Source organism: Carya illinoinensis, chromosome 4 (assembly GCF_018687715.1).
Source record: "Carya illinoinensis cultivar Pawnee chromosome 4, C.illinoinensisPawnee_v1, whole genome shotgun sequence".
NCBI classification, from domain to species: Eukaryota; Viridiplantae; Streptophyta; class Magnoliopsida; order Fagales; family Juglandaceae; genus Carya; species Carya illinoinensis.
The window spans coordinates 510,466-528,961 of record NC_056755.1 but is presented as its reverse complement, the minus strand read 5'-3'; the positions used below and the strand labels follow the sequence as shown (position 1 = coordinate 528,961).

The following is an 18,496-nucleotide window of genomic DNA, read 5'->3' as shown; positions in this document are numbered from 1 at the left end:
TCATTCAACAGCTGAGAAGAGTTTATTTGGGTCTACGTTAATTTCAGCAGAACATTAGTTTCAGCAGGGATAAATTTGATTTTTCAGATTTTTATTTTCAATCTTAATCTCCTGTATTTTGGTCTATGGTATTAATTTCCAATATGCTGATGTGTCACAATCTGATTGGTGGGCTGGTGTTACGAGATAAACAGATGGGCTGTTTAGAAGCGTCTCTCAAACCTGAAAGCCCTGTCCCTGTTTCTTATCTTCTCCCACTCCGCAGCCAAAGAAAGTTCCATTTTTCCATCTCCGTCTCATTCCCCGACGCTGTTAGAACCAGGTAATATCCCGTAAAGCTATTTACTTTATCGGGTCTGTCGCAGCTCTACCAAGTGTTTCTCTCATTGTAATTTATCGTTTTACCAAAACTCAACCTTTTTGCCTGTTTTAAGGTTAGTAAGCATAAGATGTCTTGTTTTTCTGTTGTTTGCAACAATGGTTTTCTTATTTCTCTGGAGAAACTGGGAGCTCGTAGTGGAGAAAACAAGTGTTTGGAAAGATATAGAGGTTCGCGGCGTAGTTCACTTGACTTTCCGTCTCTGGGGTTCTATAGAGGTGGGAAATCTCAACATGGATTGTCCTGGAACAATAAGCTTAGTTCGCTGATTGGTGGGAAATTTGGCTTGGGGTTTTATAGTTGTTGTAAAACTCAACGTGGATTGTCTTGTAACAATGGAATTGAACCACTGAGTAGTGGACACACCGGAGATAAGCAGACCCACGTAGGTAAAAGAGAGAATGATTCTGCGAGATTAAGAAAAAGGTTCTCATTAAGATTACGTCCGAGGTTAAGGTTATTGAGCATAAGACTAAAAATGCTTTCGATTAGGTCTATTTTAAATGATATTGGCACACTTTTGCGGAAGAATATAAGACGAGTGGCGCTTTCAACTTCAATTTCTATTGCATTGGGGGTCTTCTATTTGTGTTTGAAATTATCGGCATCGCCGGCTCCAAAAGTTGTTCCATATTCAGACTTGATATTAAGCCTTCAAAATGGGTCTGTTACGCGGGTTTTATTTGAAGAGGGATCTCGTCGGATGTTTTACAATACAAATTTGGAGGGTGTTGAGAGTACTGGTGAATCACATGAGGAATCACCAGTAGTAAATGTTGCCATTCAGAATAAATATGCTAAGGTTGCAACAGATGACGGTACAAGAGCCAGCCAAGTAGTGAATTTGAATGTATTGAAAAGATTTTTGAGTACTCGAGCTTCTAACCCAGAGTGGCACTATTCCACCAGAAAAATTGATCGTGATGAAAAATTTCTCCTTAGTTTGATGAGAGAAAAGGGAATTAAGTATAGCTCGGCCCCTCAATCAGTGTTGGCGTCGATGAGGAGTACTTTAATTACTGTGATATTTTTGTGGATTCCTCTGATTCCTTTGATGTGGCTTCTTTATCGGCAACTTTCTGCTGCAAATAGTCCAGCAAGAAAACGGAAACCTAATAGTGAGATGGTTGGGTTTGACGATGTGGAGGGAGTTGACGCTGCTAAGGTGGAGCTTATGGAGGTAAGATTCCTTCCTTGAAATTACATCTAATGCATGAGGTTGTTGCATTTCTAATTTGATAAGACATGGTTGCATTGGTAGCTTTAACATGGCTGATAACGAGGAGGTATGAGTGTTTTTCCCCTTTCTTGGGGATATCTTTCACAATCTAGTGCTCTTACTTCACATGCATGTTACTGGCCCTTTGGCTTTCTCATCGGTTGTCATTAACATTTTTGTGAAAGCTTGCTTATCAAAAACAAAAAGAAAAAAATCATTTGGAAGCTTCTTCGTTTACATGAAAGCTTACTAACAAGACTGTTGTTTATTGTCCAAGTGGAGATTATGTGAACTAAGTGCGCTGGCTCTGACTTTCGATGTATTTTTCTTCCTTTACTATTTATTGACTGTTGACTTGTATAGATAGTTTCATGCCTGCAAGGAGATGTTAACTATCAGAAGCTAGGAGCAAAGTTACCTAGAGGTGTATTGCTGGTGGGCCCTCCAGGAACAGGAAAAACATTACTAGCCCGTGCAGTGGCTAGGGAAGCTGGAGTGCCATTTTTCCCTGTTTCTGCAAGTGAATTTGTGGAGTTGTTTGTTGGAAGAGGAGCTGCTCGTATTCGAGACCTCTTTAATGCGGCAAGGAAGTGTGCTCCTTCTATCATATTCATTGACGAACTTGATGCAGTTGGAGGGAAGCGCGGTAGAAGCTTCAATGATGAACGTGATCAAACCCTAAACCAGGTAAAAACTCAAATCAACTAGCATTTTTACATTGTTCTCGTTTTTAAATCACTATTATGTCAAATGCGTTCTTAGTTCAAGTAGCCTGTTGCACTATAACTATGTAATTCCATTTTGTAGAGCATGATTCCGTATTATCCAGAAGGTTTAAATTATTGTCAAACCTACTGAATTATCCAAAGAAAAGAATCAGAATTATTCTGATTTTTTTTTTTTTTTATCAATAAACATATGCATCCCCCTCAGAAGTGTTGCTTTTCTTTTCCAGACTACTGTTTTTTTAGCGTATACTTTTACTGTACATCAAAATCATTGGATCATTTCCTTTCATGATCCAAAAAGCTTAGTTTGCAATTTTTTGCAATGGAAGTTCCATTTTTTTAACTGGTTTTTATACGGAATTATACCCATTCCTGCTTTTGTAGTTGCTGACAGAAATGGATGGATTTGAGTCGGACATGAAAGTGGTTGTTATTGCAGCCACAAATAGACCTGAAGCATTGGATCCAGCCCTATGTAGGCCTGGTCGCTTCTCCAGAAAAGTACTTGTAGGAGAACCAGACATTGAAGGAAGGAAAAAGATATTGGCTGTGCATTTGAGAGGAGTTCCGCTAGAAGATGACACACAACTTATCTGTGATCTGGTTGCTTCTCTGACTCCAGGTTTTGTAGGTGCTGATCTTGCAAACATCGTCAATGAAGCTGCTTTGCTTTCTGCTCGTAGAGGTGAGGTTGAAGAAAACTTCTTCAATATCATTCAAACTGCCCATCCCTGCCCCCTTTTCTTTACTCTGTGTGGATTTTCTGTTTTCTTTGTGAATAATGGACCAGTAAATGTAGATGTAATTGCTTCTTGGTTTTCCAGGTAGTGAAAATGTGTCGATGGAAGACGTAATGCAAGCCATCGAAAGAGCAAAATTTGGCATCAATGATAAGCAGCTGAGACGCGGTACATTAAGCAAGGAGCTTGGGAAACTGTTCCCATGGATTCCCTCTCTGGTGGGAAGAAATGACACCGGACAGGCTGGATTGCAAGGCCCTTTGGGCTATCAAACTTTCAGCTGATAATTATATTTATGGTTGCCTGGTGTTTTATCGAGGCATATCATGGCTTTACTTATCAATGAACGAAATCCATATCACGGCTTTTGGAGGCACAAAACTGCGCCTACAGTTGGAGGCATCTTGATTCTTGGAAGTTGTGGCGATGGCTCTTAGCTTGGTTGAACGCATACACCATTGCCAAATCTCCAATCGTTTAGAGTGGAAGTAATTTTGCTCCTTTTCTTCTTCTAGCTAGTCGAGTGTATTTGTATACTTCGTGTGGACTAGGATGTGTCCCTCCATGTACCTAATAATTTTTTTGCATTCCTTTTAAAAATAAAAATAAAAAAAAGAGAGAGAAGCCCCATGCTCTCGAAAACTACCTTCACAAGGCCGGACCTGCTGCCAATGCCTTGACAAACAGTGCCTTGAACACCTCATGCAACTTGTGCTCTACTTTGGGATTACATAGGTGACCTCTACTCCATCCTTCCTTTATTGGGGAGGAGGTGCTATCCTGGTCCAGGGATCATTGAGTTCTGTCAACCTCTTTGGAATAGAACTCCGGACCTCTCAAGATTGCTAGTCCCCCAGTTTACATTGGACCTATGGGCCGCTAAATACAACCGAAACATGTTTGGGATATAGATGCTCAAAGGATGTGTTGTCTGGAATCCCTATCATGTATGAGTTTGAATTATTTATACCATTCCGGTCGTTATGTATGGGTTCGGATAAATCTTTGTTTGGGAAATTCGTTTGGATATTTTTACCATATCTTTTGACATCCTTTTTTCCGTCTAGTTCCTTCTCAGCATTTTAGAAAGCTTCACATTTTGTATGCGAGTTTTGAACTGTAAAGAATTACTAGTTCTATTTCCATCAGCAAGACCAGGAGGACCACGTTTTTAGTGGAAATCGTTGTAATATCTGCACTGCAATTACATCATAACTTGTGTGAACGAGCTAGCTTTGGGATCTGATTAAAGGAAAAAGTGGCAGCGACCAATGGAATCTCTCCAGTTGAATTTGTTTGGCTTGTGGAAAGATGGGATTCTATGGGTTGGTTGGCTCCCGTTGTCTTGTGATTGAAAGTCATTTTCCAAGTGGGAAGTGCATGCAACGCTCTAGTCTAGTCAGAATATCAGATTGACAGGACAAAACCTATGATCTCCCAGCTAATTGGAATTCCACTTGGTGGGATTTTGACAGCCACAAAACCCATGTGATGTGGTGTAAATCATCCTATTATTCGCATATGTGGTGGACAGAGCATTTTGATTATTAGACGACAGAACAAGTCTTTGAGAGGGCATGCTTAAGAAGTACGAAGGGCGAAGGGCTACTTTTTCCTTGCATTGTGCTTTTTACATCATCGCTCAATGCTATCTTATTTGATGCTGCGTGGATGTTGTTGTTTTGAATTCCTCAATGGTTTGGGGTGTTAAAAAGAAAAGAAAAGAAAAGAAAGTGTGAAAAGAGACAATTTGCTACCACATCATTCTAACATCAACTGTTATCCCTTGTGCAAAATAGCGTTCTTTTGTCCCTGAGCTATGCATTATATGGAATCTTATATAATAATATGGTGACATAAACATATATATATCTAAAACAAGTAATGTCTATACAATCTATGAAACGTATGGGATTGAGATTTGAGAGATCCCGCTGTCGATGCCGTATCAAAGGATCGTCTGTTTGCATGTGGCCGTCCAACTCATCAATCCAAATTTTGAGGATACTCATAGTCCAGATCTCAAGTCCCAATTTCAATTTCCTAGAAAAAAAATAAATAAATAAGGGGGTACCACTTTCATAGTCGCCATGCTTCATAAGAATCATACGATAGCGCCGATAAACAACAGTTCCCAGCTGTAAAGATAGTGGACATATTTCTCATTCATCATCCCAGACCAAGACAGATTTGGTAAACATGGGGACCTATTCATTACATTTATTCCTTTCACTCGAAAAGAAGAAGAGTTTTCTCTGTGGTCTCAGTCTCTCCTCCCCTCGCCGACCATCTTAGGATATATTATTATTATTATTTTGAAATATTTGAAAAGCTCTAGGTTTTTGAATAATCTTCAAGAATTACTTTGGTTCCAAGACATACCCTTGTTTCTCCCTCCTTTTTTCGGTCTCTCTTTAGTGGGTATGTGCGAAATAAGCTACTACAAGTTTCAAGCAAAAAAATAAAAAATAAAATGAACTTTGACAAAAGATAAACATTCATAATAAAATAAACCTCTACGATTAAACATAGAGTGATACTACAAGTTTCAAGCAAAAAAATAAAAAATAAAATGAACTTTAACAAAAGATAAACATTCATGATAAAATAAAACTCTACGATTGAACATAGTGATTTCCAATAGGAGGTTGAGTGTGCATGGGTAAGGAGTAGCTTTTTTTCCTTTCCCCTTTATAATTAACATTAATTCCCATGTGGATCAGGCAGAGTATGCTGTTCAACCCTTACTTTCATTGACTTCCCAGCTGTTTGTTCAAGTTTCTTTCAATGTTTGTACAGATTACTCGAAGCCATCCTCCTCCCTTTAAAAAACAGTTGCTCTTAGTCTCCTCTTTAACTCTTTCCTGCATGTAGAGGAATTTAAACTCCACCTTAACATCATCGTATTAAACTCTTGTGCCATAAAAGAATTTCTCAGGTTGCTTTTATTTACCTCATGAGTTGCCTGTCAAGGGTCGAAGCAGATAAAACACCTCTATTCTCCTCAGCCCTCCTTAGAAGGTATGGGATAACCATCTCTACTGGTCCAAATGGCATGTACTTGCTAACATGATACCCTGCATTTTTCAGGCTAAAGGAAAGCACATCTGCCATACCATATAGCTGTGCAAATTGTAGCTTCTGATGTATCTTCCCCATACCCAAATCATGAGCTTTTGCCACTGCCAGTCTCCCTATTTACCATCAAAATCTTGGATTAGACATATTATTCAAAATCAGGAAGCCTTATATTATACATTGGCAAGAAATATTCTTTCAGATTCTTCACCTGATTCAACATTATGAGTTGCAAGAACGAGTGCACCGGGGCCATTGGAAATCTTGTCAAGCATGATAGAAGCACAGTCATTGTAGCATGCGTGCGTTTCCTGTATGCCATTGTGAACAGGAGATTCAAATCCCAAGGAAGAAGCCGTTTTTATTTCACTTGGCATGTAAGCTCCCCTCACCAATTTGAACCCCATGGGAACACACGCCTTATCTGCAGCCTTTGATGCTAGCAACAACCTTTCTTTTGCATCTTTCAAGTAGCATTGGATAGTCCCGTATATTATTGGATTATCATCTTTGTTGTACAAGATTGCCGAAGAGTACGTAAAGTAATCAATGGCGGGTTGAACGAGTGTGTGCTCTGCATCAACCGTCAAAGGGATATTTGCTTCTACACATTTTTGGCATATTTTTTGCAGTCTCTGGTGACCTAACTGGAGATCATGCTCTTCTTCAGGGGTTAGCGGTTCTGGCTTTTTGAGGGTGTGATAGGTAGGGCTTGAATCAGAGAAAATGGGAAGGGTGTCTAGTTTCCATGGCAGATTGAAAGAAGGGTCTTTGTGTTGCCATCTCAGCAAGTCACTTACCCGCTCAAGCAGCTTCTTGGGGCAAATAGCAGTGATTTTCACAACTACAGAGCTCACCTTTTGAAACATAGAAAAAAAAAAAATTTCATTATCAATTACTCCTGTTATAAACACGGTCAGAACCAACTTCACAACAAAATGATGAATGATTAAATACGGCAAATTTCCCAAAAAAAAAAAAACCTATGTGCTAGTGACTCTAGTTACTGATTAGAAATTTCATTTGCAGAATGATCATTCTACAGCTTTAACAACGTTTTTTTCCCTACCAATGTTCCTCTCTTTCCCGTTGTATCCCTAACAGGTGGGTCCACAACACTGGAAGCTTTTCCCTATTGGCGAACCTATAAATATTGCCACTTGGGACTGAACTGGCCCTCGTCCCATAAACAGGCGATCAGTGACGTGATACAAGACAAGAAAGAACCAAGGAAATATTCATAATATCAATTTTTCTATCTCACTGCGAAGCAAAAAGAAATAAATTTCGATCTCAAAAAACCTTTCTTTTTTTGTATTTTCTTTACGTTTTATGAGATGATTTTTTTTAGTTGAAAATAATGATCTTATATATCTAATATTTTGCAATGAAACTAATCTCTGCGTTATGAAGACGTACGATCGAAAACTTACGGAAGAAGATGGAAGAGACTTGGCGGACTCGACTTTGTGAAGGAAGGCATCTGAGTTGCGATCGCAGGATTCATTGTCGGTGGCATATTCGACGGCGTAGGTTAGCATGGCACTGAGGCCGGCACTGTGGAGGCTACGGACGGTGTGTCCGGCGGCGACGGTGTCCTCGCCGGCACAAAAGTGATGGTAAAAGGTGTGCTTGAGGGCTGCGAATATGGGAGCCCGGAGCAAGTAGAGGTCCATGAGCTTGGAGTTGAGGAGCCATATTCCGAAATCGACAAAGGGCTCGAGGGAAGCGGCGTGGAGGTTGGCGGAGGCACGCAAGAGGTGAGTGGTTGGTAAGGAAGAGAAGAGCTTCTGAGTATCATGGAGGTTGAGGGAGGAGATGATGGGGGAGAGGAGGGGTCTTGGGAGGTTAGGTTGAGGAGGACTGTGGGTGAGAGGGACGGTGGAATAGCTGATACTTTTGAGGAGCTTCGAATGAACTGAAACACGGTTTGCCATCAAAATATCTCTTCGGCTCTCTTCGCAATAATCTTATAATGGACTCCCTGTGTCTGTCTGTCTGTCTCTCTGTTTGTGGATTCGATCGGGGGCGGCCTGGGCTATATGTAGGGGAGTCAAAAGGACACTGTGCGCGGCCGGAAGCCAACAAATAGTGTGAAATAAAAGCGTATAATCGCCTCCAACTGTATTAATTAACGCTATAAATGAGAATTTTCTTTTATAAAATCATTCAAAACAATACATCAATTGATGGGATTCAAAAGCAATGAAAATAAGCGGGGAATAGTACTATATGGGTAAGTGTATAGATATAGAAATTAAGGGAAAAAAGAAGGATTCAAATGAATGGACATGAAAACGAAATACACCTGACTTGATTAGATCAATATAATATAATATAATATAATTTGATAATGTATGGATGGTTGTAATGGTGTCAACGTAATTTAAATGGGAGAGAGAGAGACAGGGGGGGGGGGGGGGTTTGATGGAGTAATGGGGTGGCTGCATGCTGTTCTCCCTCTGTACATCGGAAACAGCGCCTGGTTGCGGCGGTCATTTACTGATATATGATTCTATTTTATAATATTTGACCAAAGCAAGATATTTGCTACCCTCTCTCTCTATTCATGTTTAATTTTTTCGGATCTTGCTGTATTAAAGGAAGGAAAAGAGGCTTGCCAATGTTGCCATCCAGGAATATATATGCTTCTTATTAGAGAAATGCTTCTTGATAACTCTCTCTCTCTCTCTCTCTCTCTCTCTCTCTCTCTCTCTCTCTGTTTATGTTTGATTTTTTCGGATCTTGCTATAGCATTATAGATTCTTACAACTAAATGGAGGAAAAGATGATTGCAATACAAAAATATATATGCTTCTTAATAACTCTCTCTCTCTCTCTCTCTCTCTCTCTCTCTCTCTCTCTCTCTCTCTCTCTCTCTATATATATATATATATGTAGGAAAAGATGGATGGGGGTGATAGGAATCAAGCAGAAGTAGAAGCTGCTATTATATGGATTAGTTGCTATATACATAATACAAATATATTGATCAATTCATGCATAAAAAGAGAGAGCACTGTAAGCATACCATCATGATCATCCGGTCGATTCAATATATCGTACGTACATTCATATTCATGCAATATTTCAATTAATTACTTACTGTTATGATCTTCGAGTTTTCATATTCTATGTTTGTCCATTAGGATCCATTCGTTTTAAAAAGTCGATTGGTGTATTAAATTGCATGTTGTACGTACTAATGTAGATATCACGACCCATGTCGACGAAAATGGAAGGTGCAAGATTTGTGCACCATTGAACATGTAGCATATTTACACATATATATGATATTCTTTTTAAAAAATAATGACCATAGTGTAATTTACATTTTATAAACATGTCGTAGTTTAATTTTAATTATTAAATTCAAAATACTCGACCAAAGACCATTCATTTGGAACCCTCTCTCTCACTCCCAAAAGAATAAATAAAAAATGCTTTTAGATCTGAGTTTTGTTGGAGGAGCTTCCTCCACGTTCCCCCTCTCATTCATCCATTTCTCATTTCCTCTTATCTCTCAAATTTCCTAATTTTTTAGTTTATTTTTCTTTCTTTAAAGTTAAAAAAGTTAGATCTATAATTTTCTAGCAACTTTCGAAATATGCACAAAGCATAAAAAGACTCTCAGGCAACAAATCGTTCAGAGAATAGTAGTGATTTTGTGAAAAATCACCGCGCTTGATCCTCATGCGTCACCCCTTCAAGAACTCTTATCGCCTTACGTGCTGAATCATCGGAATCATCACCATCAAATTTGAAAGATATGACTTTTGTGACTGCAAAGAGACAAGCTTGTTACTTCCACGCACCGTCAAAGTCTACTGGAGTTAGTATAAAGTATAAACTGTAATCCATCATTTTTCGTTTAAGTCTCTATTTAGATAGAGTAATATCTCTTGGATGTTTGTCTGTAAAGAGTATTAGCAGTAATAAAGTTTAGACTAGTCTAGTAGTGTACTGGTGGAGCTCCAAATAGTTGATATGAAATATCCTCACATGTATCTAGTCATAGATATAAATTTTTCTTGATGAATGAATGAATGATGATATTTTCCTAAAAAAAAAAGTTGAATTATTGGATTAAATTAGTGCTACACAATTAGTTATTTTTGTTTTTTGCTTTTGGGTAAGTAACATCTCGCTTAATGAGCCCTTTGTGTAATGACAGAGCATGATCAATGGTCAATAGCATCTGATCTCTAAATTAGTTTTGCTAATTTTTTTATTTTTTATTTTAAACTATCTATTTAGGACTATAATCAAGCCGAGCGGTCTTTGGTTTGTCGAGTTCGGCTCGATTCAAAATACTCGAACTCGAATTTTTTTTTTTTATTCTTTGTTTGAGCTCGACTCGATAAATTAAACTCTCAACTCGAGCTCGAGTTCAAATTATTTATTTATTTTATTTTTGAATAAGATTTAATAATTAATCAAATAAATAAATAAAATTTCTAATATTGAATTTATACAACTAATAAGTAGAATCTCTATTGAATTATAAAATTTTAAAAAATTTATAAATAATTAATATTTAACTAGTTGATATTTATCCCAAATAACAATATATTATATGCATATATATTATTAATACATACACTTAATATAATAACATATATCTATTTCATATATAGTTCTCATATATTAGTATATGAAATTATTAAATTTTACCGACTAATTATTATACAAATTATAAAATATATCTATGAAGTATATTCACTAAATAGACATAAGTAATTAGATTACATATTATATATTTAATGATAAAAGTAGTATGCTTATATTATTAGCAAATACATATATATATGTATATATACATAAGTGTATGTATATATTTATCAATATATGAATGAGTTTTAATTGAGTTGAGTTAATGAGTCGACTCGAGTATAAATGAGCAGGCCTTAATAAGTTTTAGCCGAGTCAAGTTGAGTTTTTATCAGATATATGTCATTTACAAATCTAGCGGGTATCTCTACAATACAGATTCAATACAACCACGAGTTTCCTCTAACTTAATAATTACATTTTAAATAACCAAATCATTTTTGCCTAGAGAATAAGCATGTTTTTTACATTAGTAATTAAGGTCCCCTTGTTGTTCCAGTTTTCTCTTGTGCCATTAATGGCCTTGACAGCTTGTAATGCATCACTTTCAAAAGAATGATCTTTTGAAGTCTGATCCTAGCCCAATGCCGAAAATGGTAGCTTGAAGTGTAGCATATGTTTATGTAGCAGAGGATCTAAAAACAAGTTTCTATTCTTTCTCATTGTAGCTATTATTTTCCTATTCCCAATCCCAGTCTATAGTACCAACTCTAATTTTGCACAGAATTTTGTTGATGGCAGCATCCCAATTGATCTTGAATGCGTCCATTAAAAGTGCCACCCATTCACTACTGGTAGGAATAGCAGCCTGATTAGTGGATTGCCAGTGTAGCATCCTAAGATCCTGCAACTTTTGTGTTGTTTGTTTCATGAGTAAACTAGGATGCGTGAACTCCTCTTGAAACACAAATTCATTCCCCCTTTTTCATAGTCTCCATACAATCACTGCAAATTCTTCCAAGTCTTCATTGTCCAGAGAGTCGAGCGCCATTGTGAGTAAAGTTTATTTGAAGCTCTAGTTTATAATCCTGCATTTCTACAGTTTCCTTGAACACTGTCCCCAAACAGCTCTAATTGATTAACATTTCCACAATATTTTATATCTTATATTATAAAAAATTGTAACTAAAAAATTATAATTTTGAAAAATGGTCTATAAATAAATATTACAAAGAATAAATCTGAAAGATTGTATGATTTGATTTTACATATCATGTTGCAATGATATTTTTATAATAAAATAGAGGCAGCGAGAGTAACAAACTCCTAGAGATCGTTCTCAAATATTATATATTAAAAAACAATTGTCAGTTATGTAGTTTTATTTTATTTTATCACACTCAAGTCGTGTTATTAAAAAATCTAACTTATTATTTTGCTAATACTATATTTTATAATAAATTGATAATAACATGTTATTCATGTTTCGAATTATAGAAAGAAATACTACTCATCATTATCACCTTATATATCAAAATTATAAAAATATTAATCATTTTCATAAATAAAAATGGGCATTTTCTACAGTAGCAGCGATTATTCTTTCGACACAGAAGTTTACATGATGAGTCGGTTGGTTTGTGCTTTTTTTTTTTTTATATATATATATATATTTTTATTAGTAAACATATTTTTTTAAAAAAAATTTATAATAATATTAAAAATGAATTTTTTAATTAGTAAATAAAAAAAATGGGTGACCATCCTCGGACAATTCATCGGTGGGTTTAACGTTATTGTTATATGATTTAACAGATTTTTCTTGCGAATATTAGCATTTTAACACCCCGACACAGGAAAAAGTGGCAGATGCCAGAGTGATATAACCAACAAAAAAAAGGAAAAAGAAAAAAAGAAAAGAAAGAGGTAGAGTGCAAGCGATTCCTCTGCAAACTCAACAGCAAAACTTCTCTTGGCTTCAAGATTGAATCGCCAGTCAAGCTCTTTACAAGGTTCGTACTCTATAGTCTCTACTGCGCGGCACACAATTGTGCAACATCTTCACCACTTTTTCCTTGCATGCACTTATGGATGTTTTCAGATTCCCTTCCGACCCCGCCCCCGCCGGGCGGTAATTTATTTTCCGTTTTGTAAAATAAAAAATCGGAGCTTTGGATTCTTAGAAACAATGTTTTCCTTTTTTTTTTTTGATAAGTAGAAATAATGTTTTCCTTGTTGCAGGCATGCCGTCGTGTGAATTGTTTCATTACTTGAATTGGTATTGCGGGAGTCTTGAGCCATGTTACTTATTTCTCCCCGTGTTTTAGTTTTGTCTGAGAGATATCCGTTTGGAATTCCCTCCTTGTATGAATAGATCAGCTTCTAACCCATACCAATTATTTTTTTCTTTTGTTGATTAAAAAGTTAACATTTCTTTGTTTGTTATGATTGATATGAAATTTTAGCTTCTTTATTGTAATTTTTTACTCAATCGCAGCTCTTTTCTGAATTTTGTATATTATATATAAGTTCTCTTCAAGCATCTATAACGATTTCAATGACCATGCCCCATTTGTGTGAGTAATTATGCCTGAATTTCCGAGCTGAAGTTCCATTCATTCGAGTCTTCATTGCTTGCTTATTGTAAAATTAAATTGAGGGTATTTTTTTTTATTCAAGCGTTCATTTCTTCTGCATTATAGGTTTCCAACATTGTTTCTAATCTAGGAAAGAAGAAAAGGGGAATTTTTTTTGCATATCGAAACATGAGTAGGCCCCAGCAACCTAGGAGAAGAGTGGCATTTGTGCTGATTGATGGGTTGGGCGATGTGTCGTTGCCAAGGCTTGGATTCAAGACTCCTCTCCAAGCAGCCAAAGTACCCAATTTGGATGCCATTGCATCTGCTGGAGTTAATGGTCTTATGGACCCTGTCGAAGTAGGATTGGGTTGCGGAAGTGATACGGCTCACCTCTCTTTGTTGGGTTATGACCCAAGAGTGTATTACCGTGGTCGTGGTGCATTTGAGTCCATGGGTGCTGGTCTGGCAATGTCACCTGGTGATATTGCATTTAAGGTGAGAATGCATTCTTGTTTACATTTTTATCCCACTTCAGATGCATCTGTTATTTTTTTACAACATGTGGGCATTGCCAAACAGTGCATTATGTCTATTTAACGTGGAAATTAACTGCTGGTATGAATTTTTCTTTCATTTATAGTAAAGAGAATCCATCGGTTACTGTATATTTGTTTTCAGTTTAGTGTAAAAGTATGAATGCTATTCAGATCAAATGAGGTTGAGACGGATGTCGTCTTATGGTTTTGATTTTGTAGGCATTGAATCATTGCTGTATGTCTTCTTTTATTCAATGAAAAATGAACTCATATGTAATTTGGCTTGTTGCTTCAATAGACGTCAAAAGATTGGCATGAGAAATGTTGCTAGTGTTCTTTAGATGCATCCGAAGTCTCTTTACTTAAACTGATATCATTACTTCCAAGATCACTTCTCTAATGTATTACATATATATATATATATTTGGAAAATTTAGATCTTAGCTTTTTCCTTTCCTTCTGCGTATCTCGTGTACCTCCCATGTACTAAGGCTATGCTGTTTTATTTGTTCAATTTCTATTAAATCCTGTCAAATAAGGAAAAAAAAATTGTATGCTTCAGAGATTATTGGTTGTGGTTGGCTTTAATGCATGATAACTCGTTGTCATCTTTTGGATCTCTAGTCAAATTTTGCTACCTTGGATGAGAAAACTGGAATGGTCACAAGTAGGAGGGCTGATAGGCACTTTGAAGAAGAAGGGCCCATACTCTGTGCAGCACTCGATGGAATGAAGCTGCCATCTTTTCCTCAATATGAAGTCAGAGTCAGGTGCGGATACTTATAGCTGCTATAATATTGCTTGTTAATTGGCATCACCACATACCTACATATCAGGGATATTTGAGATTTTTGCTAAAGACAACCACTTTTGTGTGGAGAACTGATGACTTGTCAACTTTTCCTGTTATCTAAAATGTTTTTGAACAAGTTTGAGGTTGGAATATATTTTCACAAGGTTTAGATGGCAAGTTTGTGGGATAAAAGCCAGCTTGCCTAGTTAGCACTGCTATCATGCAGTTCCAACATAATTTTCTCAGCTTTTAAGTTTGTGTAGGTGCTTTGGTCACAAATTTAAAAATGAAAAAAAAAAAAAAAAAAAACCTAGAAAGAGGGAAGGGAGAGAGAGAGAGAAGCCCTACCTCAGTTCTTCAATTGAAGCTTCTTAAGGATTTAATTTCAGTAATAAGCTAGACTCAGATCACGATAAGATATTTCCTACAGGTATGCAACAGAACATAGATGCGGAGTGGTCGTCAAAGGACCTAGATTAAGTGGAAATATATCAGGAACAGACCCATTAAAGGACAATCGCTTACTATTGCAAGTTGAAGCTTTAGATGATACTGATGAAGCAAGGCACACAGCTGCAGTTGTTAATGAATTATCCAAGGAAATGTCACGGATTCTGGTTTCTCATCCAGTGAATGCAAAGCGCATTGCAGAAGGGAAGAATATGGCAAATGTTGTCCTACTACGAGGTTGTGGTATTCGAATTGAGGTCTGTTGTATTCAAAATTTGAAACCTCTTACAATTTATAAGTTTTTTTTTTTTTAGGTCTTTTTAGGTGTCATTATTTCTTTTGCAATTAGGAAAAGGGAAAATTCACAATAATTAATTTGAGCTTAAAGCCTTAAACGGCAGCTGGTGGGTGTTTGTTTGTTAGGAAACAGTTTTGCTGGCAACATGTTCTATTCTAATTTTCGATACTTCCTCACATCTATTGTCTTGTAACATATCTTCTTAATAGATATATTATTGTAAGAATGTTACTTCTAAAAAATTATAAGAATTTTAGCTTGGGATTGGATTCCATAGGCTTGGAATTCCCGTGTAACTTTGGTATTTAGTTAACATGACACAAGCTAAAGCATACGTTTCAGTGACTGTTCGGTGACTAGATCACTGCCTTGGACAGAGTTGCTTGTTCTTCTTTCAGATTTTCATGTATTTTTCTAATTAGTTTGTAACTTTTTAAGGGGTTTCTGTTATGCACTTCCCCTGTACTGAAGTGCCCTTAGTATATTGCAGGTTCCTCCATTTGAGAAGAAACATGGCTTGTGGCCATGCATGGTAGCTCCCACCAAAATTATAGCTGGCTTGGGCTTATCACTTGATATTGATATCCTTGAAGCTCCAGGAGCAACTGGAGACTATCGAACACTTCTAACTTCTAAGGCAACTGCAATAGCTAAGGCACTTAGAGCTCCTTTGCAGTCTTGCCCCTCTGTTTTTGTACCTGGGGAGGAGAAGTACAAACCAGGCCGATCAGATGGCTATGATTTTGGATTTCTTCACATCAAGGTTTTATGTTCTAAGATTTTATTTTATTTTTTTCTGTTTCAATGCAACTTGAATGGCCCTCTATTGAGACAAAATACTACGAGGGCCCAGCTTGTATTTGAGGTTCTGAATTTTAAAATCTCCGGCTCTCATTGACTCTAAATCTCTAATTGCTCCATGCGTGCATGACTAACATGAAGATGAACTTTTTTAGGAGGTAATCCAGGATTTGACAGGAAAAAAAAAAAAAAAAATCATTGTAACTAACGGTCGTGGCCTTCTAAATTGAATACCTATTGGAAATTTTTGAAAGTTTTTTTTAATGAAAAAAATAGAAATATCAGCAAAAATGAATTGCAGAAAATCATTTTACTCTCTGAATCTTTTTGTTATGGATACGGTTCTTTCTTTTCATCTCTGCAACTAGCCTGTTGGAACTGTAGGCTGGATGGTGATGGAGGCCAAAGTGCTTGCCTCAAGTTCTTCAAATTTCACCACCGTGATGGAGTTTCCTTGATAATTGGTGTTGCAGGCAATAGATGATGCAGGTCATGACAAGGCAAGTCTTTTCAAAGTCAAAGCACTGGAGGCTGTAGATCGAGCTATAGGACAGTTGATCAGGCTCCTCTGGGAGGCAGAATCAGCTGGAAATTTTAAATTCTTCCTTTGTGTAACTGGAGACCACTCTACTCCAGTTGAATATGGAGACCACAGCTTTGAACCAGTTCCATTTGCCATGTGTCGATTGAAAGACTTTGTGGGTGCAATAGGTGGAGAGTCCATCGTTTCGGGAACTTCTCTCGATCCATTTCCTCTTCCAACCATTAAAGCTGGTCAAGACCTAACAGATTATGTGGGAAATGAACAAGAGAGAAGAAACAAACAGTTTGAATCTTTTAATGGAGATTCTGTTTACGAGTTGAATGAGATAGCGGCAGCAAGGGGATGTCTTGGGCGTTTTCCTGGAGGAGAGATGATGGGAATTATAAAGAAATTTCTAAAACTAGATGCGTGAGCTATGTTTGAAGTAGGGATATTCATGGTTGTTGCATATCACTTCGAAAGGTTTTTCTTATCTTTTTTCTTGTTAGATTGCAATATCTGTATTCTGGAGATTTCAATCGTCAAAATTTTGACACTCATACTGACATCATCAAATCATGCAATCTGAATCTATAAATGCTATCAAAATATGTTTGATCAGAATTTCTTTCTGTCTTGCTCCTTGTCTCTTGCCGCATGGATCTATGAGATAGACAAATGGTGGATCATACTTCCCTGCTTGTTGGCAACATGCTCATCGTATAATTGTTGTAATAATATCTTCTGTCAACATATATGCTTCATTCTTGTTTGTTTTCACAACTCATCCTATCTAGTCATTACAACTTTTTTAAATTTTTACATAATAAAATAAAAAATTCAACTTTTTCAAATATCAAATTAAAAATAATATTAAAAAAATATATTCTAATGATATTTTATTCAATTTTTAATTTTAATTTTAACTCATCTAATTTTATTTGCATACGATTTTATAATTGAGAACACAAAAGTTCCAATTGAAGCGTATTTAGTCATTTGGAGGAACCATCAAAAGGAAAATCATTATGGCTGTGTAAAACGTCGACAGGGAGGAGTTCAGGAGCTGGTGTTCTGTCGAGGAAGAGAACCCTAATGACTGGAGATGTAACAAGTGATCGGCCGAGGAGAGAAATGGGCTCTGGACTCGTGACAGCTGACACACTTAAGAAACGTGGGCCACAAGTTGGGAGAATCCGTGGGCTCTTATGTTAACATTTACTTTGGATAGTTTAATATAGTAATCTTTATGTCGGCCTCGGGTCCAAATGTCATAAGGACATTTTAGTATTTTTAATTTACTAGTTATATGGGGTTGGGGGGACGGAGGGGGAGAGAGAGGGGGTTTGCTAGATGCAGTCGGTAAATGCAGTCGGATGTACGGAATAAATAAATAAAAATTATAAAAATATTTTTTTTTCATGATTGTACAGAATGAATAAAAAATATTTATAAAAATAATTTTTTTTTTCATATAGGTCCCATATTAATTTATTTTTTTCAAAGCGACTGCACGCTGACTGCATTTGCCGACTGCACAAATCATTTCTCATTTCATTAATGTGATTAGTTGTGTACTAAAAAAAATAATAATACAACCAATCACATTAGTAGAGTGCACAAAACAAATTGTCTATAGCACTACTTGAACACAAAATTTACTGTTCATCATTCCTGTAGAGAGAGCATTGTTACGTTAATTTCCTTGAACGAATAGTGTGCTGTTGTTATTCCATCGACCTTGTTACACTTTAGAGTACTGTTGGTTATTATAGGCTGGCATTGATATTCACGCGGTTCCTTCTCCAGAAAATAAAAAAT

At 36.7% G+C, this 18,496-nt stretch overlaps 3 protein-coding genes across 5 annotated transcripts; 2 read left to right on the top strand and 1 right to left on the bottom strand.

Annotated features, from left to right (window-relative positions):
- The first annotated feature begins 216 nt into the window (after nt 1-216).
- Nucleotides 217-4,104, top strand: LOC122307282 (probable inactive ATP-dependent zinc metalloprotease FTSHI 3, chloroplastic). The gene is made up of 4 exons (XM_043120052.1): nt 217-1,559; nt 1,962-2,285; nt 2,711-3,011; nt 3,151-4,104. Exons 1-4 carry the CDS (start codon nt 450-452, stop codon nt 3,348-3,350), a joined length of 1,935 nt encoding a protein of 644 aa, XP_042975986.1. The 5' UTR covers nt 217-449; the 3' UTR covers nt 3,351-4,104.
- A 1,459-nt stretch (nt 4,105-5,563) lies between these two features.
- On the bottom strand, nt 5,564-8,347 carry LOC122307283 (proline dehydrogenase 1, mitochondrial-like). Its single transcript, XM_043120053.1, has 4 exons — nt 7,578-8,347; nt 6,356-7,001; nt 6,020-6,260; nt 5,564-5,930 (listed from the first exon to the last, which is right to left on the bottom strand). The coding sequence occupies exons 1-4, from the start codon at nt 8,079-8,081 to the stop codon at nt 5,891-5,893; spliced, it is 1,431 nt and encodes a 476-aa protein (XP_042975987.1). The 5' UTR covers nt 8,082-8,347; the 3' UTR covers nt 5,564-5,890.
- Nucleotides 8,348-12,547: 4,200 nt separating this feature from the next.
- Nucleotides 12,548-17,299, top strand: LOC122306889 (probable 2,3-bisphosphoglycerate-independent phosphoglycerate mutase). 3 transcript variants are annotated; one of them, XM_043119439.1, is made up of 6 exons: nt 12,548-12,707; nt 13,423-13,769; nt 14,435-14,580; nt 15,034-15,310; nt 15,842-16,114; nt 16,626-17,299. In XM_043119439.1, exons 2-6 carry the CDS (start codon nt 13,461-13,463, stop codon nt 17,106-17,108), a joined length of 1,488 nt encoding a protein of 495 aa, XP_042975373.1. In that variant the 5' UTR covers nt 12,548-12,707; nt 13,423-13,460; the 3' UTR covers nt 17,109-17,299. The 3 variants fall into 3 exon arrangements, with proteins under 3 accessions (XP_042975373.1, XP_042975372.1, XP_042975374.1); XM_043119438.1 differs by having other exon boundaries at nt 12,549-12,707; nt 13,398-13,769; XM_043119440.1 differs by lacking the exon at nt 12,548-12,707 and adding an exon at nt 12,724-12,826 and having other exon boundaries at nt 13,398-13,769.
- Nucleotides 17,300-18,496: the final 1,197 nt, after the last annotated feature.